Consider the following 23,117-nt stretch of genomic DNA (forward strand, 5'->3'; position numbering starts at 1 on the left):
GCACAATCAGTAACCATCTTTGACGATGGCATATTGAAAATGATTTAATTTTATGCCATCTCTCGAAGGCGCTCTAATGGACTAGTTAAGCTCGACAAATGGGGGGCCACATTCCATGTAGTACATATTTTACTGTTTGACACGCCACATCATATGCCATTCAGTAATTTTGCAATACATATATATTAGAAACATGTTTTATATGAATACTATTTTAATACAAGGCAATTGACAATATCTTGATTTCTGAAAAATCTCTAACGTCCCATAAAAGTAAACTGGAAATGGTTCAGCCCGGAGCGTTACAGGAAGTTGTAGGAGCTGCCATGTTTAGCTGCTTTGTTATAGATTCCTTCTAGGTTTCCTGCAGATTTTAAGTGTTGCAATGGAACCGAGCTGGAGTACATTTTTATTCCAGGTAAGTGTCACGTCTGAGTGTTAAATTTGATTAACTACATCTAAATGTTACTACATACCCAATGCATCGTTGCCCCTAGTGAATTTAAACGTCGATTTCTAATAGCTATTCAAGCAAAACTACGGTAGCCAGCTAGCTAATATTAGCTAGCTCAATCCGCTAAACGAGCTAACGTTAGCGAACTAGCTCGCGACATCAAGCATAGACTTCCAGCTGTGAAGTATGGATGACGCTCGAGGGGGGAAATCTGGTCGGTCCCCCCCATTTGTTTTGTAGAATATTTGTTTCGACAGATGTTTGTTCAAGTCCGCCGGTGCATGTTTATAAATCGGATTGGCCCCCAATTAGCTAAATATAAAAAGCAAACAAAGTGACCATGGCCGCGCGTTGGTTTGTTAGTTAGAAAGCTAGCTAGCTGTAGCTAGCCTCGTAAAGAACGAGAACAATCCCCACCTTCACTCCAGCGGCGAGCCATGCTAACCAACGAATACATTTTCGCAATCAGTGGTTTTTGTTTACTAGTTTTGATACAATTTGAATACATTTCTACCTTTAGCAAAAAGCATTCCTTTACATTCTGGGCACGAGGAGGGACCCCTCACTTCTGATTCTTAACTTTCCCCCGTTTTCCTCGTCCCAAAATATGTAACCGCGGGTTGGAGAAAGAATTCAGACTATGCAGTAAGCTGCTAGCTAATTCTTGCTCTACTGATCATTTGAAACCCCTCTGCCGTATGTCTGAGATTTCTATTTGGCAGCTTGCAGAGGATATTCACGTCCTTGGTTGTTTGCCTTTAGTGCGATGTAAATTCGCAAATCTAGGGATAGTCATTAATTGGAAATATTGAAATCCAAACTTCTTCTTTATACCCTTTTAATAAGTAAGTACATGATCACGGTTATTCAAGAGTTTTTAGTATTTACTGATGTGTGCTTGTAACAAGATGTAAAACGTCCAATAACTTAATTGGTCACGTGCACATATTTAGCAGATGTTATCCCAGGTGCAGTGAAATGCTTGTTTCTATCTCCAACAGTGCAGTAATACCTAACAATAAACACAAAAATAAAGCAATTTAGAAATATCAGTTAGAAAAATGTCAGAGTCTGGAATATAATATATGATGGTCTGTGTATGGACAGTATATGAATAGAAAAGGTGTACAGCAGTAGTTGTATAGGATGAGCCTTGACTAGAATACACTATATGCATATGAAGTGGGTAAAACAGTATGTAAACATTATTCATGAGCCCAGTGTTTCCCAAACTCTGTCCTCCTCTTGTTTTTTCCCCCTAATTCTACACAGCTGATTCAAATGATCAAAGCTTGATGATTATTTGAATCAGCTGTGTAGTGCTAGGGCAAAAACCAAAACGTACACCCCTTGGGGTCCTGATGACTGAGTTTGGGAAACCCTGAACTAGGTACATAGGGCAGCAGTCAAAAATATATATATTTTTAAACAAGACTGATTTAAGGTAGTAAATGCGAGAGCAGTCAACTTGCCAGGTACACTACATTCATAGATTGTAGACATTATGTAACCATTGAGAATTCATCCACCAGCAGTCACGTGTCGGCTAGAGCTTAAAAATAGATGTCTTTCCATCACACCTGGGGGATTGTATTTGAGAATCCAGAGTATGTACACTAGTGTAGATATTTGAAACATCCTCGGTATGGGTATGGGAAAGCACATCAGTCATAATTTAAGACCCTTTTCTGTTTTCCTTGAATGTGTCATTAGCATAAGGGGAACAGGCTATTTCTTTTATTGGACATGTATGTACCTTTTTTACTGTCCTATGTGACAACCTAAGATGCATAACAAAATGCAGTGTCTGTTAAATTATTAAATGAATTGGACACTTGACCCTTAAGCTTCACACATCCTCTCATAGCCTACTATGTAGTGTTCTACTCCCCATCCCAGGTCAAATGTGAACACCAGTGTTGAAAATGTATGTTTTCAAACCAAGTTGCCACTTTTTTTCTTTTTCTACCTACTCCGCATAATCATGTTGCAGCAATAGTGGTAGGCCTATTTAGTTTCGTTCCCTCAGCTCTTGAGAGTTGCAGCTGTTGCCAGTTAATTGCCGAGAGCCAGGGACCCATGATAATGGTTTTATTTTGTGTCTAACAAGGCACAAATACCTGAAGCTGGTGTGATGGAGCAGTGGAGGAAAATGAAAACTAAGTAGTTGTTATTTGGAGGCTCCGTTTGATTCGCTCGATTTGATGAAGCGTCTAATGAGGCTGTGCGTCACTTGTTATTGTTCTGTAGGCATCAGAGGTTATGCTTGTGGGGGGGGGGGTTGTCAAGCTATGCAGCTCTCAATATTATTCTCGTAATCCTGAATCCGATGAAAATGACTCATTTCTTTTCTCCCGATTTTAGGACAAACCTACATTTTTATGATTCCTTTAAGACGATACGTAATAGGGTTTTGTTTTACTGTTAATGTTAACATTTTATTAACAAGCCCAGTATTTTCCTTTTCTTTTGTATTAGTCTTCTGTAGGTCCCATGGTTCCAGGGAATCCACGTAGGGACTACTACACAGGGATCAGAGTAAGTTAATGTTCTCCACAGTAAAATGTCCCTGTAAATTCCCCAACTTCCTTTTTCACAGGTTTTCTGCACATGACATGACCCCCAGCCAGCCCTTGATAGAGTATAGTGTGTAGTCAGGATCTTAGTCCTGGTTTCAGGGTTAACACTCGGATCTTGTTGCTTCCCTCATGCAGGTTGGTGCCAGACATTGAGTGCGTTTATCAAGTTTTGTGAGAACAAAAGCCATACCAATATATTTGAACTATTACGGTTGTTTCCGGGATCATAAAATAATTTGGGCACTTGTCTGAGCAAATGGCAAGCTGCTGCCTTGGGGCCTCGTCTGATATCTACACAGATTAACATTGTGGTGAATGAGATTCTCCTCCATTGTAAAGCCCTGCCTCCACATCCCTGACTGACTGAACAACAGAACGGGCTGATTTTATTTGTTGTAGTTTTTTGTTATTTTACACGCCCCACTCTGTTTCAACACAATTTATTTTGGAATGACCTCAGCCTTCAGAGCGGATTTGTATCAAAATCATCAGAGCAGCGTGAAGGCACAGCGGGCTGCAGCTCCCTATGCGTCTGTGTGTCTTGGTCTGAGCACTTTGCTGTCTCTCTCTCTCACTCACACACACACACACACACACACACACACACACACACACACACACAGCTAGAAGAAATGCTAATGGTGGTAAGAATTCCAGTCTGGATCCAACTAAAGTGTGGACAGAGGACAAAAAGGGGACATAACACCCTGTGACTGAACCATGTTTTTCTCCCATTCCCCAAAGCACGGCTGCCTATGGTAACACACTAAGCAGTCTGCAGCGTCCGCCAGCTGAACAGAATCCCCAAGTCAGGCAGGACTGTTGTTACAAAGGCCCCCCTGAGGGCCGTAAGTGCACCACTGCTCGGATTTGTGTCCTCTACGGCTCCACAAAAGAGCATAAAGAAAAAGGAACACAATTTGGGATTTTTTTCAGCCTCGCCCAGACAACCATCCCCTGCCTGCCTGGCTGACCGTATTGGGATGCTTGGCTGAACCTGAAAGCCCAGGGGTCAGCTCTTTAACCTTGCCCTATGGTGATTACGGAAAATAACAAGATCGTCTCAATCGGGGTGTCTTTGGTCGGCCTGTTGTAAGGTTGCTGGTTACAATGTGAAACTCTATTCACACACCAACCAAAAATATTCATAAACCCCCAGCCCCCCCACCCATTCTTTGGGGGCTGCCGTGACCAATTGGACAATGCCAGCAGCTGCAGCTGTCCTCTGTACACTGCTCTATTAGCTACCAGTGTTGGGTAATTCTTTTGCTACCTTATCAGTTTTTGTTACATTGCTACACATTTTTTTCAACCACTGCAAAACATCTGCAGCATTTTGGGTAGTGTATGATTATTAGTAGGTCATTATGGAATAATTTACCAATTTTGTGTGTTTAAAGGAAGTATTTAAATGTTAGATTTTAATGACTGGTTGTATGTAGTAGGTTATATGAGCCTGTGTAAGCCAGTGTGATGAATGTGATTCGGGGGGGGTGTAAGTAGTTTGGGAGTATGACGCCTCAACCAGCCTGCGCCCACAGCGCCACTTGGAAGTGGTGTGAAATTGCTCCAAAAGGGATATTTATAGCAGATGTGTAAGCAGCTATTACAACTTGTCCTGAGACACGACAGAAGTTGCATTTCAAACAATTAGCATTGGTAGGTTCTGTTACTATTCAGTGTCGTTTTGAATGGTGGTGAAGGGGCCAGTAGCTCATCGTTGCAGATGGATACCGTGTTCAGGAGGCGGACATGGGAGGAAATGTTGATGTAGATGAGAAACTACCTGAACTTGTCCAATTGGTCAAAGCAACCATTCTGGACAATATTTGATTACCTAGGGCACAATTTTTGTTAATATAATGTAGTTTTGTGAGTATCCAAAGGTTCCTTAGTGCCAAGTCCTGCTCCTCTGTCTTGCATCATATTCAGTTGTGTTGGGGTTAGGTATAGTTGACTAACATACAGGTTGTCCCATGCTAGATGTTCTGCCAGTAGAGAGAACTAATCGGCTCAATCACCACAGGAGATCACCTTACATGCAACAGATTTAGATTGAGTGGCAGGGAGCTCTGTGTTGATCTCTGAAGGACTCATTTGAGCAGATCTCGAGTTGCGGCACTTGAATACTTTGGGTGTACAATGCCAGATTGTCATCATAGTTCAAGAAACTCAAGAGTTTGTGGGAAAGGTCAAGAGACTTAAATCTACAAAGTGAAATTAACATGTTGATTCGTTGTATGTATGCAGTTGGTCAGGTGTATGTTGGTGTACTGTATATTGTTCATGTCATGTTCTGGTACGACACAACTGACTTTACCTAACCCTCTGTGCTCGAATCGCAGTTGAAATCCTCTGTCTCTTTATTACACTGAACAAAAATATAAACACAACATGTAAAGTGTTGGTCCCATGTTTCATGAGCTGAAATGAAAGATCCCAGAAATCTTCCATATGCACAAAAAACACATTTCTCTTAAATGTTGTGCACAATTGTGTTTTTATCTGTTAGTGAATATTTTTTTCTTTACCAAGATAATCCATCCTCCTGACAGGTGTGACATATCAAGAAGCTGATTAAACGGCATGATCATTACATACGTGCACCTTGTGCAGGGGACAATAAAAGGCCACACTAAAATGTGCAGTTTTATCACATTAATGCCACAGATGTCTCAAGTTGAGGGAGTGTGCAATTGGCATGGTGACTGTAGGACTGTACACCAGAGCTGTAGCCAGATAATTGAATGTTAATTTCTCTACCATAATCCACCTCCAACATTGTTTTAGAAAATTTGGCACTATGTCCAACCGGCCTCACAACCGCAGACCACATTTAACCACGCCAGCCCAGCACCTCCACATCCGGCTTCTTCACCTGCGGGATCGTCTGAAACGATTACAACTCATCCAGGCCCACCTATGGCAGCGCCACTGCCCAGTCGTGAAATCCATAGATTAAGGCCTAATGAATTTATTTCAATTGACTGATTCCCTTTATATGAACTCTAACTCAGTAAAATCGTTGAAATTGTTGCTTTTTTATCTTTTTGTTCTTTATAGTTTATGGAACCTGGAACAGCTGCCTCTTAACCCTTCTCTCCCCTCCTAACCCTTGTCTCCTGACCCACGTCCCCTTGTCTCTTGCCACATTCATCAAGGCTGCGCTCTTGTTTTTTCTGATTGGCTCAGATGCCTGGGCTGGAAATGACTCCCTTTCTATTTCTGAGAAATTAATGGCTGTTCCTCTGTTTAAGCAATCAAATGTATTTATAAAGCCCTTTTTACATCAGCGGATGTCACAAAGTGCTATACAGAAACCCAGCCTAAAACCCCAAATGACTAGCAAGGCAGATGTAGAAGCACGGTGACTAGTGAAGACTCCCTAGAAAGGCAGGAACCTAGGAAGAAACCTAGATAGGAACCCGGCTCTGAGGGGTGGCCAGTCCTCTTCTGACTGTGGCGGGTGGAGATTATATGCGTACATGGCCATTTTAAGGCCAGATTGTTCAATATGTTCAAACGTTCATAGATGACCAGCAAGGTCTAATAATCATCATCAGTGGTTGTAGAGGATGCAACAAGTCAGCACCTCAGGAGTTAATGTCAGTTTGCTTTTCATAGTCGAGCATTCAGTTAGACAGCAGGTCCGGGACAAGGTAGCACGTCCGGTGAACAGGTCAGGGTTCCATAGCCGCAGGCAGAACAGTTGAAACTGGAGCAGCAGCATGACCAGGTGGACTGGGGACAGCAAGGAAGACCGGGTAGTCCTGAGGCAAGGTCCTAGGGCTCAGGAAGCGAATTAGAGGGAGCATACTTAAATTCACACAGGACACCGGATAAGACAGGAAAAATACTCCAGATATAACAGACTGACCCTAGCCCCCCGAAACACAGACTACTGCAGCATAAATACTGGAGGCTGGGCCTCCCGAGTGGCGCAGGGGCCTGAGCCACTGCATCGCAGTGCTAGCTGTGCCACTAGAGATCCTGGTTCGATTCCAGGCTCTGTCGCAGCCGGCTGTGACCGGGAGACCCATGGGGCGGCACACAATTAGCCCATCGTCGTCCGGGTTAAGGGAGGGTTTGCCCTGCAGGGATGTTCTTGTCCCATCGCGCTCTGGCGACTCCTGTGGCGGGCCGGGCACATGCACGCTGACACGGTCGCCAGGTGTACGGTGTTTCCTCCGACACATTGGTGTGGCTGGCTTCTAGGTTAAGCGTGCATTGTGTCACGAAGCAGTGCGGCTTGGTTGGGCTGTGTTTTGGAGGACGCACGGCTCTCGACCTTCACCTCTCCTGAGTCCATACGGGAGTTGCAGTGATGAGACAAGACTGTAACTACCAATTGGATACCACAAATTGGGGAGAAAATGGGTTAAAATAATGGAGGCTGAGACGGGAGGGGTCTGGATACACTATGGTCCCGTTCGACGATACCCCCGGACAGGGGCAACCAGGCAGGATGTAACCCCACCCACTTTCTGTTAAAGCCTTAAAGCCTGTCCTTCCTTTTAGAATGCTGCATTCATGCTGACAGGGCTGGGGTTGTAGTAACTGGGCTGCCTGAATGGCACTGGGGAAGACTTACAATAATGGTATAAATTGAGTGACATCTTTTTGAGCCTCAACATCACCCACAAGGCTACCCTTAGATGTCACCAGAAAAGCGTTTAGATATTATAGCTTAGTTCATGGAATTCGGCAACTGCATCTGGAAATGGAAACTGACATTCAAATTGACTTTTCAAAGAAGAAAAGGCAATAAAGTTGTCATACTCTGCTCAGTCCTTTTGGAGAAATGGGAAGTCCTGTTGCTTTCTGTTTTTACTTTCATCCCCATCACTAGATTACAATTGTAAGCACATCTTGGAAACAGTGGTAGTTCTGCTGACAAGGCAGTCCGTTTCAGCTCTCGAGCAGTCAGAAACAGGTGTCGTCCCCCCCCCCCCCCCCCCCCCCCCTGCTGTAGTAGCTTTGAGGGTGTGTGACTGTCTAGACTGTGTACTGATGTGCTTCTGCATGGCTGTCTTTGTGTTGTCCTTCCAGCAGGCCAATGAAGCCCTGCATCACCAGCACCAGGTGGCCCAGAACAGCTTGCTGCCTCTCCTCCAGTCAGGAGGACCAGAACCTGTGGACCAGAAGCCTGTGATGCCCATCCTCCTGGACCAGAAGCCCCCGGTCAGCGTCGCTGAGCTCCTCAAGGACAATGTAGCCAGCGGGACGGGGGGAGGCGGTGGTGGCGGCGGCGGTCCCGTTGCAGTGGTGAAGAAAGAGCCCAAGTCCAAAACACCGTTCATCTGCGGCTACTGCAACAAAGCCTTCCGGGACAGTTACCATCTCAGACGGCACGAGTCCTGCCACACGGGCGTCAAGATGGTGTCCCGTCCCAAGAAGACACAGACGGCGCCCACGATGGTGCCCATGATCTCCACAGTGCCGCAGCGCGAGAACAGCGGCGGCCAGCCCTCTTACATATCCACCATCGCTGGCATCCTCACCACGGCAACCACCTCGGCCTCCACGGGCTCCAGCATCATGTCTCCCACCATGGTGCCCCAGCAGCATCAACATCAGCAGCATCAGCAGCAGAGCCAGCCCAAGAAGCCTGCCAAGCCAGTGAAGAAGAACCATGGCTGTGAGATGTGTGGCAAGGCCTTCCGTGACGTCTATCACCTGAATCGTCACAAGCTGTCCCACTCAGACGAGAAGCCCTTTGAGTGCCCTATTTGCCAGCAGCGCTTCAAGAGGAAGGACCGCATGACCTACCACGTGCGCTCACACGACGGGGGTGTTCACAAACCTTACATCTGCTCTGTCTGTGGGAAGGGCTTCTCCAGGTGCGTGGCGCAGTTCAACTTACTCAAGTTTCCCTTTTCTTGTCCACTTACAAAATGCTGAGTAGTCTAATGTTATTGTCCATAGCACATGATGTTGTAATTGTCGATGCAATCTGAGAGTGAATTTATTATGTGTGAGGTTAGTTGGAATTTCACACATTTCTTAGCATTACCACTGCACTGTGAAGGTGATCTCCTCTCCACTGCTTCCATTTCAATGGGCCTCTAATATATTTCCTTATTGTGGGGTTGAAAAGCAAGAGGGCAATATTACAACTTTCCAAAAGTCGTCTTTATTCAGAATCTGATACATTTATGTACAGGATACGACTATGTAAAAAAACTGACAGTAAAAAAATAGGCATAATGGGCTACAAGAGGGCAGATTGTTTTGTGGGTCTGCACCTGCTGAAGACTATAACTATGTTAAATGCAGCCCTAGATGAATATGATATGGATGATGGCATACAAGTACATGGTGGGCTTGGTTGGGTAAAAACATTCCACTTGAAATTGGTATTCAGTGGTCAGTAGCCAAATAATTTCAAGGGGTGATGAATTGTAATGTTGGAAATCCCCACATGTTGGAATGTAATTGAGTTGAATTGGACTGGTTAATCAGTCTCAATTGATAGGCTGTTAGGACCAGTGCTTTGCATACTGATGTTTCCACTGATGCTTTAATACACCTTCTGGCTATGTGCATTATGTACAATTTCCACTTTGAATGAAATTCCCCAAGCAAAGAACAATAAGTGGAGTATAATTTCAATGCCTAAATTCACATACCGGAAGGCCTATTTATATGGTATCTCTGAGACATTGTCCTTTTAATTGTTGTTCTGGACCACTTGTTTGTGTGTAGCTTTATGAAGCTTGGCCATTATTACTGATGCCCCATGCAGCTTCCGTTTAGACCCTAGTACTGGCTCATGACATGCAAGCAGTGCCCCGCCATGTATATAAACAGTATCTGGAGCTTTGCGTGCGTCACAGCAGTCCCTCGTGTCCCCTCAGGGATGTCAGCATGGGACAGGGAGACTGCTGCAGGGGCCAGACAGCACCAGAAGAGATGGTCCTGGGTCTCCAGTGTCACTCCTGCAGCTCCCAAGGCCAATGGTAGTGTTCTGACTCATTGACTGGTCTGATTTATAATCATCAATTTGGCGCCTCTCCCTTTTTGCTATTTCCAATATTGGAGAGCACATGTCTCTTCACCCCAACCCCTTCAGACATCCATTAAGTTGTCTGTCAACATGGTGGTGTGTTTCTGAGCTAAATTATTAGCAACTAGGGAAGTGAAGGATATTGTATCATGTCTAATGACTTGGTGCGAAGTAACATCTTACTCTTGTGCGGCGAGAGGTGCATGTTCATTTTCACGTTTGGCAGTCCTGAAAAGGCTATTCCCCTCTTAAACGAAGGAGTGTTGTGTTGGAGGGGAGATATGAGCTTTTCAGCTCCACTGCACTCCTGAGGAGATGGGATTGGACTCCTGCTAGCCATCACAAAAAGCCTGCTAGTGAGAAACCGCCTCCTTCGAGACTTTTTCAAGCCACACTCTCCTCTTTTGTTGGAGGGGAATTCTCTGGCTGCGTTTGTCCAGTAGCAACATTTCACTAGTGCGGCTTAGTGGGGGCAGAGGAGGAGGACTGAGAGACACAGCTGTGGTTGCCATATCATTGTCTTCAGGTGTATATTGTAGAACAGGTATGATTGTCTGTCATGTTGTTGGATAGAGTTCTAGCTAGAATGAAGTGTCTAAATTCCATCCCTCTCTGGTAATTCTTTTTGGGTGGGGCTCAACTGAATAACTCGGGTTTTGTTGCAAGAACATAGATTATTACTTTGGGAGAAGGAATGCTTGTGTCCCATGGGTCAAATATGGGCCGCCATGAGACTAACATTCATTACATAAAACATCCGCAGTAATAGCCTTCGATACAATTTGCATAATTTAATTATTAAGAAATGACAGTGGGTTCAGAGACGATTTGTAATTTGCCTGCCACCTTTTGTTGGCCCATTTGTTAATTTAATCACGTGTCAACGGTGTAGTAGTGTGTGCAGCTACTGTCAATGTATGGAGTGAATTATAAAGCTTACCTGTATTGTAGCTACTATACCAGGTTTTAAAGTGCCTGTGCTCCCTGTGTCCTCTCTCCCCCTGCAGGCCTGACCATCTAAGCTGTCATGTGAAGCATGTTCATTCATCAGAGAGACCCTTCAAATGCCAAGTAACGGTAAGGAGCCAGGCATCCTCCTCCGGGACGCCACCTTCCCTGTTTATGTTCACGCTCATATTCACTCCTGGTTTGTTGGATTAAGGATATGATTAGTATGCGATCTCCCAATTGTAAATTATTATAAAATATTGAATCTCCCCTGAGTCTTCAGGATGCAGACTGTGTACACAGACAGATTGAGATTGTATCTCTTCTAATATCCCCGTCATTGTCCCTGTATACCTCCCCAGGCCTGCACCTCTGCTTTCGCCACCAAAGACCGCCTGCGCTCCCACATGATCCGACACGAGGGCAAGGTGACCTGCAACATCTGTGGCAAGATGCTGAGCGCCGCCTACATTACCAGCCACCTCAAGACCCACGGCCAGGCCAGCTTCAACAACCCCTGTAATAAAGGTATGCCAGGCAGCCTCCACCACTCCCTCCCCTAAGCCACACCTAGCCTGGGGTCCTCCAGACCTAGGTATTAAATCGTATTTGTATTCTTCAAAATAATTTAGGTACTTATTCCGTCCCCATCTTTATGCTGAAAGCACCCCAGGCCTTGTTGTTCAGTGCTGTGCTGTACTATACACAATAGGAAAGCACAAAGCACTTTGTCAGGTTTGTCCTGCGGGTTGTAATCATTCCGATTCTGTAGCTAGATTTTTCCTAAATGTAAGCAAGCGGGATGAAACGTGGAGGGACATACCGGAATTTGTCCAATAGAAACTCTTGTTTTTATCTGTTTGGTTCTTAAACGGTTTCCGTAATGAATACACCCCAGGTTTCTGAAGTTGTCGTCAGATTTCAGATTTTTTTCCAGTCACAAAATCATAAGAGTGGGAAGTGACTCATGTCAGGCTGTATTTGATTCCAATATCTATTTGGGTCAGGATAAAGACTGTTTAGGAATATGCCTACTTTATCTTGGCCATTTTCATGGACATTCATCTCCTTCAGTGCAGCACCACAACAAATTGACTTACAGATTCAAATGTACTGCACAACAGTCCACAACTGACAAGGACTGTGTCGTTACCACTCATTCATGAATTGATAGCATGATCATGTCAGTGTGCTGGGGCCCACCTTCAGGCCAGCCTAGTCTGGTGTGTTTGTTGTTTGCACATGTGTGGTGGTGTTGACAAGTATCTCTGCTGACAGAAATGGATAGCCTGTAGCAAGAAATCTGTTAGGAGATGGTCTAAATTTAAAGGGCTTTGCACTTTCAATTCATTTGACGCACATAGCAAACTAGTGCAGCAATACAAGGCATTCAAATCTGACCCGACCAAACAAATAATTTAATATCCTCTCATTAAGTGTTGATGGGTCTGTGTGTGCGGTTTTCAAACTCGGTGGGTATCTTGTTTCTGTCAGCTCTTGAAATTGAGGTTCATGACGTCTGCTCTGTCATTGGTTTGTCAAACTTCCACTCACTTATGGGTGTTAAAGTCCAGTTTGGAAGAATAAGATCACTCTGACACGTTTTTCATGGGATTGATCACTCTAAAATAGCAAGGGCTATTGTTCAGCAAACCCTTGTCAGTTTATACAATGGGTATGCATATGATACAACAAATCACATTTTTGTTCCCACCAGCTACGACGCGCTATAAACATTTTAGTACTTGGTAGAAGGCCATTTGATTGGCCGTTCGTGTATCTAACCCAATGACCTGTACACCCCTATGCCCTGCTGCCACCCCTGGCACGCAGGCCCAAATGATGCCCTGTCCCAATCAGTCCTGTCAATATATGTAACCCCTATCTGTCTGTATCTCTGAATAGGGCTAAGTGACTGGCAGTGGAACCACCACTCAGGGCTACGAAAAGGTAATCTAGTAACTAAAGCTGAAACCCATCCCGATCCCAACCCCTCCAAATTTGTAGCTGTATATTCTTACTTATGCATTGAAGTGGCCCATTTTCCACTACAGATCTGTTTTCTAGCCTAGCGTGTGTAGCTGTAGTGGTTTTCCAACCAAGTCGTTGCAGATGCTTGTGTTTTTGTGTGTTATGGTTATTCAGGTATCAGGGTTTTATTTCATTAAGCCGGATCAATAAGTTAGCTAGCCAAATAACTTTGATAAACCTTAAATTACAACTCAGAAGGTTTAAGTGGAATATGGGTTGTTGAAGGTATTGAGTTAATTATACCATACCATTTCAAGTTGACTATAGTATGAAAAAGTGTTTCTGAATATTAGCTGAAAGTTAGCTGGCTAGCACATTGATCCTGCTTTTTGAATTGCCCCCTCAGGTGAGTTGACGGTAGGAGAGATCTTAAATAACTCGTTCCAAGTCCTTATGGACATCTCTCGTTTTCAAGGTAGGTTCATAAGAATCCTACCATTTTTGTTTTATCATGTCTAATCATTTTAGTGTGTGTGTGTTGACTGCTGCAGTGACTCCAACCTCGGCCCCTCTAACCCTGTGGAGCTTGGGGTTATCCTAAATGGTTTGTAAGGAACGATCATCCAGCTCATTATGTCTTTATTTCGCTCCTTCCCGCCCTTTTGTCTTTCCTCAGACTCCAACAACGTGCACAACTCGGGCTCGGCGACACCTGTCACCAACTCTGCTGCCATCACCTCGGCGATGAACCGCGGCAACGCCAGCAACCCGGTAACCATCGCTGCCCAGATGAACATCACCACCAGCACGGTCAACATCACCTCTCCAATCAACTTGCAGCACCCAGTGACCATCACCGGGCCCATGAATATAGCCCACCCTGTGGCCATCACCTCTGGGATGCCCATGAATATAACCGGGCCTCTCAACATCGCAATGCGGCCCATGGATAGCATGCCTTTTCTCTCCCAGGTCCTGCCTTCCTCCCCTCCCTGGTAGTAACCCCTTCCCTGGCCCCTGGTTAGCATCTCTTTATCAACCCCTCCCACCTCTCTCCTTCTACCCCCAAACCACCACCTCCTCCCTTACTTTAGCAGACCTTCCTCCTTACCAGGAGTACTATAGATGATGATTTAGTATGGGGGGGCTAGCTGTACCCGTCTGTCTGTAGTTGCTGCAGCAGTGAATGCAGCATGATGAGAGGTGGACTGGCCAGCCCCTGTAGATGCTGGTGCATTTTATTTCATTTAACCGCCGGTAGGAGGACAGTCCTGGAAGGCATGTGAAGTTTCAAAAGGAGAAATGGAGCTTTTGAATGATGCACCAAGTGGATGCCTGACGTAAACAAACGAGTTATGCCTCGCCTCTTGCGTCAGAACATACCTGCACATTTGGCATTGGAATGAAACTGTAACAGAAATGTATTGCTGGTATTAATGTTTTTTAAATGCTCTCTTACAGAGCAGATGGTTTTTATATTTGTTTTCCTTTGTTATTATTATAGCCTGCTAATCAGTATTTAAGTTGTAATAATTGTAAGGGGTTAAGTACAACAAAAGGGACAAAGGCTACCATTTTGCAGGAGGGTGATTTTTCTGGATAATTTAAGGCACCACAGTTGTATCTTAGGCCAATGCCTTTGACTACATAATGTGAGCTCTCCCAGGTCCTGTACATCTCTGGAAAATGGTCACTTCTCACTGCTGGATACTGTAAACCTATACATAATTATTATTTTTTTAATAGTTGTAAGTTGTGTTTTATATGAATTCACAAAGTAGCCGGAGGACATTAGTGGTAATGTTACAGGAACACAAGGAGGAAATGTCTGGCACTGAAAGCATATCCCCGGGTTAATGTCCTGAAAACAGCAGTATTATCAAGGATCAAAATGTTTAGTGTTGGCTGAGAGCCCTGTTAATGTAGAGGCTACCAGAGCCACCTAGTGGCACAGTAGACACTATGCTGAAAAAGTGGTCCCAAAGTTCACCTTAACATTTTTGTAAATATAGTTATGTTGGGAGAGGTTTTGATAGGGCCATTTTATCCCCCTCTATTTTTGATTGCTAGTTTAGGATCCTATAAGTATGAACTTCTACTCAGGAACCTTACTGAGAGTAGCCCAATCTTTTGATGAGTAAAAGGATCAAATCAAGTTTAACACACAACCTTGACCTTTTACCCTTTCTTTGTAAATATTAAAACACACAATTATTTTGTCTTTGCCCGTCAGGAAAAAAAGTAGATATTCAACACAGGTCAGAGCTGCAATGACTTTATCGTTGTCGATACGGCTGTCCATTGGACTACTTTTGCATAGTTTACTTCCAAGGTTAGTTTAAGGTTTTTCTGTCTCCTGAGGTCCTTTTTTGTTATATTACTGTAGAACCAACTGCCATCTGGAGCCTGAGGTGCCCTGAAAGAGAATGGAAGCAGAGACTAGAGGCTGTATCCACTACATGTGTTCTAGAAGGATCAAAGGTTATAGGTCAATGGTCACAGGGCTGCTTCCTGCCCAGTGCCTGCCTGCTCTGCCTAGGCCTACATTCAGTACACAGGCCTCTCACTCAATTGGCAGGTACTCTTAAAGAGCATGTGTAGCTGACACGACACATTTCCCAAAAATCAGGCTGTATGGGTTTGGTAGGAACAGGCGGTGCATTCAAACGTTACACTGGTGGACACTCTTCAGAGACTTGTGGCCTCGCCTTCCTTGTCGGTCTTGGGAGCAGCAAGGTGTTTGAGGCCTTTGATAGTATTGTATGCATGCCAACACAGTGCCCCAAGGGAATTGCTTGACTCCGGGATGGAATGGCGGGTGGTCTTGTTGCCATTTGGATTCCCTTTCCATCGATGTTGCATGTGGACGTCTGAGCTCGTCCAAGTTTGGATTCAGTTTTTTTTTAAACTCATTAGAAGGCTAGTGACTTTTTTTATTTTATTTAATTTTTTTACTGAAAGAAAACACTACAAAAAGAATTTGTTTTGAAGTATGTGTGTGTTGTCCTTCCGCAGTGGCCGTAACTAGTGTGCCTGACCTGCTTTGCAACAACACTATTCCACACTTCTGCTTCCTCTTCTAGATGTGATGGACATAGACTTAGACAACACTAGTGCCCAAAAGCCCATTTTAGCATGGGCAGCGCCAATGAGGACTTTTTGAAGTAGTCAACTGCGTGGGACTTCCTATGGGTTAAGGAAGGAACACATCACATAATTCCATCCAGGTCATCAGGAGGGATCAGCCAATGAATTAAACTTGTGAGGAAACATTCCTTAAATGCAGTTGGCAGTAAATCGCCAACCCTGGATTTATACCTGTTCAAACAACTCACTCCAGGTGGCAGTATGCACCCTTTCAGTTTGTTTTCCAACTCATGAAAGTAATAGAAAATGGACTATTTCAAAATGGAGATGGCCTCAATGGCGCTGCCTGCGCTTTCGCAGATGTAATGTCTATGGTGATGGACTTGCTTTGTGAAGGAAGCCTTAACTGTTCAGATGGCTAAGAGCTAGACAGCCCCCTCAACCAAATTGAAATGTTGTGATTTATTTTTTATTTTTAAGTATGATGAACACTGAATAAAGTGTTTTGTAAGTAACATTCTGTTAACATATTTGAGAACATGGTCTGTGTTTTTTAAAGGGCCATTACTCTTATGCATCATCAGTTTATTTTTAACCAAATGCTTTTAATTTGTTTGCAATGACACTACATTTCTTTTTTTTTAAATGCAATGATTGGTTTTGGTCTTAACTTTTGATTTTGGAAGAGAAGTTGGTCTGATCTCAAATCTTTCTCTGAATTGGGAGATCTTGGAGTCCTGTGAAGGCTGCTGAATGTATATCTTTGTACAAAACCATTTAGTTCAGAGGACATGTTAGTTATGATAGACACATGCAAGGGGAAAAAACTAGAACCTTTTTATAAATCTTTTTGTATTAGAACATTAACAATGGTAATTTTGTATATACGAAGACTAGGCTTTCTGATTAGCAGAAAGGTAAAACATTCCTACATTTTTAAATGTCTGTCAAGAATAATTGTAAACATATGCGCGATGTTTTTATGTGCCTTTTATTTGGGTTGTCTAAATAAAATAACTATAAAACATGATTGTGGACTGTCCATACTGAGTCTGCAGGGAGGACATAGTTAACATTTGGCTCCCCCCAACACTTCCTAAAAGGTCTCTCGCTTTCTCTCTAACTCTATTTTTCTCTTTCCCCCTCCCCCTCAGGTCTACACTGCCTGGCTCACAGTTGGCATGCTATTGGAGTATGGTGTACTGATAAGTGCCTCTGTGACTCTGTTTGCGTATTGTGCCAAACCATGCTCTGTGCATGACAACAAAATTGTTTTTTTTTCTCTTTACACATTTTATTTTTATCAATTAAACTTGGAAACTTGGATGGGGTGTCAGCCTGTTTTGTTTGAACTGTACACACTATCTTCACATGCCTGTTGGTGCCTTTTTTTTACAGTCCTGACTTTCGTTCTTATTACGAGTGTCCGTGTAATCTGGTTCAGTGCACAGTAGCCTGGGGATGAGGTTTGAGTCGGATCCAAGTCATTTAGAAGGCAAGGATAAACATGACTGAAGAGGAAGGAGTGAGGACTTCACACACACACTCACCGGCCAGTTTTAGGTACACCACCGCATTCATGAAAATGGATCGCTCTGAAAGGGAGTTTGGTTTTATATAACCACAAACTCAGCAAAAAAAGAAATGTCCTCACTGTCAACTGTTAATTTTTAGCAAACTTCACGTGTAAATATTTGTATGAACATAAGATTCAACAACTGAGACATGAAGTAGACAAGTGCCTAACAGAAATTGAATGTGTCCCTGAACAAAGGGGGGGGGTCAAAAATAACAGTATCTGGTGTGGCCACCAGCGACATTAAGTACTGCAATGCATCTCCTCCTCATGGACCACCAGATTTGCCAGTTCTTGCTGTGAGATGTTACCCCACTCTTCCACCAAGGCACCTGCAAGTTCCCGGACATTTCTGGGGGGAATGGCCCTAGCCCTTACCCTCCGATCCAACAGGTCCCAGACGTGCTCAATGGGATTGAGATCTGGGCTCTTCGCTGGCCATGGCAAAACACTGACATTCCTGTCTTGCAGGAAATTATGCACAGAACGAGCAGCATGGCTGGTGGCATTGTCATGCTGGAGGATACCACATGAGGATGTCTTCCCTGTAATGCACAGCGTTGAGATTGCCTGCAATGACAACAAGCTCAGTCCGATGATGCTGTGACTCACCGCCCCAGACCATGACAGACCCTCTTCCAAATCGATCCCGCTCCAGAGTACAGGCCAATGGTGTAACGCTCATGCCTTCGACGATAAACGTGAATCCGACCATCACCCCTGGTGAGACAAAACCGCAACTCTTCAGTGAAGAGCACTTTTTGCCAGTCCTGTCTGGTCCAGCGATGATGGGTTTGTGCCCATAGGCGACGTTGTTGCCGGTGATGTCTGGTGAGGACCTGCCTTACAACAGGCCTACAAGCTCTCAGTCCAGCCTCTCTCAGGCTATTGCGGACAGTCTGAGCACTGATGGAGGGATTGTGTGTTCCTGGTGTAACTCGGGCAGTTGTTGCCATCCTGTACCTGTCCCGCAGGTGTGATGTTTGGATGTACCGATCCTGTGCAGGTGTTGTTACACGTGGTCTGCCACTGCGAGGACGATCAGCTGTCCGTCCTGTCTCTCTATAGCACTGTCTTAGGCGTCTCACAGTATGGACATTGCAATTTATTGCCCTGGCCACATCTGCAGTCCTCATACCTCCTTGCAGCATGCCTAAGGCACGTTCACGCAGATGAGCAAGGACCCTGGGCATCTTTATTTGGTGTTTTTCAGTGTCAGTAGAAAGGCCTCTTTAGTGTCCTACGTTTTCATAACGTGACCTTAATTGCCTACCGACTGTAAGCTGTTAGTGTCTTAACGACCGTTCCACAGGTGCATGAAGATTAATTGTTTATGGTTCATTGAACAAGCATGGGAAACCGTGTTTAAACCCTTTACAATGAAGATCTGTGAAATTATTTGGATTTTTATGAATTTTCTTTGAAAGACAGGGTCCTGAAAAAGGGACGTTTCTTTTTGTTATACACTGCTCAAAAAAATAAAGGGAACACTTAAACAACACAATGTAACTCCAAGTCAATCACACTTCTGTGAAATCAAACTGTCCACTTAGGAAGCAACACTGATTGACAATAAATTTCACATGCTGTTGTGCAAATGGAATAGACAAAAGGTGGAAATTATAGGCAATTAGCAAGACACCCCCAATAAAGGAGTGGTTCTGCAGGTGGTGACCACAGACCACTTCTCAGTTCCTATGCTTCCTGGCTGATGTTTTGGTCACTTTTGAATGCTGGCGGTGCTTTCACTCTAGTGGTAGCATGAGACGGAGTCTACAACCCACACAAGTGGCTCAGGTAGTGCAGCTCGTCCAGGATGGCACATCAATGCGAGCTGTGGCAAGAAGGTTTGCTGTGTCTGTCAGCGTAGTGTCCAGAGCATGGAGGCGCTACCAGGAGACAGGCTTGTACATCAGAAGACGTGGAGGAGGCCGTAGGAGGGCAACAACCCAGCAGCAGGACCGCTACCTCCGCCTTTGTGCAAGGAGGAGCACTGCCAGAGCCCTGCAAAATGACCTCCAGCAGGCCACAAATGTGCATGTGTCAGCATATGGTCTCACAAGGGGTCTGAGGATCTCATCTCAGTACCTAATGGCAGTCAGGCTACCTCTGGCGAGCACATGGAGGGCTGTGCGGCCCCACAAAGAAATGCCACCCCACACCATGACTGACCCACCTCCAAACCGGTCATGCTGGAGGATGTTGCAGGCAGCAGAATGTTCTCCACGGCGTCTCCAGACTCTGTCACGTCTGTCACATGTGCTCATGTGCTCAGTGTGAACCTGCTTTCATCTGTGAAGAGCACAGGGCGCCAGTGGCGAATTTGCCAATCTTGGTGTTCTCTGGCAAATGCCAAACGTCCTGCACGGTGTTGGGCTGTAAGCACAACCCCCACCTGTGGACGTCGGGCCCTCATACCACCCTCATGGAGTCTGTTTCTGACCGTTTGAGCAGACACATGCACATTTGTGGCCTGCTGGAGGTCATTTTGCAGGGCTCTGGCAGTGCTCCTCCTTGCACAAAGGCGGAGGTAGCGGTCCTGCTGCTGGGTTGTTGCCCTCCTACGGCCTCCTCCACGTCTCCTGATGTACTGGCCTGTCTCCTGGTAGCGCCTCCATGCTCTGGACACTACGCTGACAGACACAGCAAACCTTCTTGCCACAGCTCGCATTGATGTGCCATCCTGGATGAGCTGCACTACCTGAGCCACTTGTGTGGGTTGTAGACTCCGTCTCATGCTACCACTAGAGTGAAAGCACCGCCAGCATTCAAAAGTGACCAAAACATCAGCCAGGAAGCATAGGAACTGAGAAGTGGTCTGTGGTCACCACCTGCAGAACCACTCCTTTATTGGGGGTGTCTTGCTAATTGCCTATAATTTCCACCTTTTGTCTATTCCATTTGCACAACAGCATGTGAAATGTATTGTCAATCAGTGTTGCTTCCTAAGTGGACAGTTTGATTTCACAAAAGTGTGATTGACTTGGAGTTACATTGTGTTGTTTAAGTGTTCCCTTTATTTTTTTGAGCAGTGTATAAAGGCAGTTATTGAGGCCTTGTTACAATCAAGTTCTTGTTGGTGCGAGTGACTCTTTGAACTTACAATGGCTAGCCCCATATCGTTTTATTTTTTTCTTGTGCTTTATGCTATTTGTCCCATGACTCCTGCGTGCTTTGTTGACTATGAACTTACTTGTTTACCCGGCCATGGGACAGACAATGTTTGTTCCCACACTCGCGGCTCTGTCTCTATTAGTTACTCAGACTCTTGGTCTCCCATCCTATTCTAACCACCTCTCGCCGGCTTTGTATTCATGTTACCTGATGAAATTGCTGTACAATATGATCTTGTTACCATCTGATGCACATTCAAATGGCATAAAAAATCAACACTGCAGAGCTCTCCCTGTCCTCTGCCATGCCTTGATTGAATTATTGCTGATGATATCTGGAAATGTGCACTTACACCCTGGCCCATCTACTGTTGCTATCCCCAATTCTGACTTGTGCACTGATTTCTGCTCTCGTAAAAGTCTAGGTTTTTTGCACGTTAACACTAGAAGTTTATTACCTAAAATGTATCAATTGAAAGTGTGGGTTCACAGCTCCAATCCAGATATGTTGGTCATTACTGAGACGTGGTTAAGGAAGAGTGTGTTGAACACTGATGTTAACCTTTCTGGGCAAGATAGCGCTCCCGAAGGTGGTGGAGTGGCAATCTTTACCAAGGAACACCTTCAGTGCTCTGTTGTCTCTACCAAGTCTGTCCCCAAACAATTTGATATGCTGGTTTTAAGAATTAAGCTTTCAAATAGCTCTGTGTTAACTGTTGCTGGGTGTTATCGTCCACCATCAGTACCGGCCTGTACCCTACCTGCCCTAAGTGCTCTCCTAGCCCATTACACTAAGGCGGAATTTGTCTTGCTAGGTGACCTATACTGGGACATGCTTAAACCACCTGATTAAGTCCTAATGCAATGGGACTCCCTAAATCTTTCTCGGATTATTATCAATCCCACAAGGTATGACTCCAAACACCCAGAAAAGGCTGATGTTATCCTCACAAATAATCCTGATAGATATCAGTCTGGTGTTTTCTGTAATGACCTTAGTGATCGTAATGGCTGCTCAGTTAAACAACCTTTCCTGATTTGTCATAGACGCTTGCTAAAAAACTTTAATGAGCAAGCCTTCCTTCATGACCTGGCCTCTGTCAATTGGAATAGAATCAGCTTGATCCTCTGTCGAAGATGGTTGGACCTTCTTTTTTGATATTTTCAGTGTTATTGTAAAGAAAATAAGAATTATAAAAAGGTTCAGCCCATGGTTCGACCGTGATCTGGCAGAGTTACTCCACCTCCAGAATTCCATTTGGCGAAAGGCTCGGCACACGCATACTCAGGCGGACTGGCTCTCGTTCAGGCAAATGAGAAATAAGTGCACTCAGGCTATCCGGAAGGCTAAAGTAAGTTATTTTAAGGAGCAGTTCTCTCTCTGTGGGTCTAACCCCAAGAAGTTCTGGAAAACAGTGAAAGACCTGGAGAACAAACCCTCCTCCTCACAGCTGCCCATGTCCCTTAATGTTGATGATGTGGTTGATACTGACAAGGAGTGCATTACTGAGCTCTTTAATCACCACTTCATTAAGTTAGGATACCTATTTGACTCAGCCATGCTTCCTTGCCCATCCAAGATTTCCTCATCTCCCAGCCCTTCTAATGCGACTAGCCTCGATGCTCCTTCCTCTTTTTCCCCAGCCCTGCTATAAAGTTTCTCCCTGCAGGCGGTCACTGCGTCTGAGGTGCTAAAGGAGCTCCTTAAACTTGACCTCAAAAAACCATCTGTGTCAGATGGTTTAGACCCTTTAAGGTTGCAGCCCCTATCATCGCCAAGCCTAGCTCTGACCTTTTAAACCTGTCTCTCCTCTCTGGGGATGTTCCCATTGATTGGAAGGCAGCCACAGTGCATCCTTTATTTATACGGGGAGATCAAGCTGATCCTAAATATTATAGGCCAATTTCTATTTTGCCCTGTTTATCAAAAGTGTTGGAAAAACTTGTCAATAATCAACTGACTGGCTTTCTTGATGTCTATAGAATTCTCTCTGGTATGAAATCTGGTTTCCGCTCAGGTAATGGATGTGTCACTGCAACCTTAAATGTCCTAAATGATGTCAACATTGCCCTTGATTCTAGGCAATGTTGTGCTGCTATTTTTATTGACTTGGCCAAAGCGTTTGATACGGTAAACCATTCCATTCTTGTGGACCGGCTAAGTAGTATTGGTGTCTATGAGGGGTCTTTCACCTGGTTTGCTAACTACCTCTCTCAAAGAGTGCAGTGCATAAAGTCAGAACATCTGCTGTCTCAGCCACTGCCTGTCACCAAGGGAGTACACCAAGGCTCGGTCCTAGGCCCCACGCTCTTTTCAATTTACATCAACAACATAGCTCAGGCAGTAGGAAGCTCTCTCATCCATTTATATGCAGATGATACA

The 23,117-nt window shown here is 44.6% G+C and overlaps 1 protein-coding gene across 4 annotated transcripts; it reads left to right on the top strand.

Annotated features, from left to right (window-relative positions):
• Positions 1 to 327: 327 nt before the first annotated feature.
• Positions 328 to 17,369, top strand: LOC120018119 (vascular endothelial zinc finger 1-like). Of its 4 annotated transcripts, XM_038961115.1 has the most exons (7): positions 328 to 418; positions 2,933 to 2,992; positions 8,083 to 8,873; positions 11,047 to 11,116; positions 11,350 to 11,515; positions 12,893 to 12,937; positions 13,635 to 17,369. In XM_038961115.1, exons 1-7 carry the CDS (start codon positions 386 to 388, stop codon positions 13,955 to 13,957), a joined length of 1,488 nt encoding a protein of 495 aa, XP_038817043.1. In that variant the 5' UTR covers positions 328 to 385; the 3' UTR covers positions 13,958 to 17,369. The 4 variants fall into 4 exon arrangements, with proteins under 4 accessions (XP_038817043.1, XP_038817045.1, XP_038817046.1 ...); XM_038961117.1 differs by lacking the exon at positions 12,893 to 12,937; XM_038961118.1 differs by lacking the exon at positions 2,933 to 2,992.
• The last annotated feature ends 5,748 nt before the right edge of the window (positions 17,370 to 23,117 follow it).

Source organism: Salvelinus namaycush, chromosome 23 (genome assembly GCF_016432855.1).
Source record: "Salvelinus namaycush isolate Seneca chromosome 23, SaNama_1.0, whole genome shotgun sequence".
Classification (NCBI taxonomy): domain Eukaryota; kingdom Metazoa; phylum Chordata; class Actinopteri; order Salmoniformes; family Salmonidae; genus Salvelinus; species Salvelinus namaycush.

Coding starts and splice junctions, on each gene's coding strand:
- LOC120018119 (XM_038961115.1), top strand. CDS start 386: ATGGAACCGAGCTGGAGTACATTTTTATTCCAG. Junction 2,993..8,082: donor ACTACTACACAGGGATCAGA/GTAAGTTAATGT, acceptor TTGTCCTTCCAG/CAGGCCAATGAAGCCCTGCA. Junction 11,516..12,892: donor CAACAACCCCTGTAATAAAG/GTATGCCAGGCA, acceptor ATCTCTGAATAG/GGCTAAGTGACTGGCAGTGG.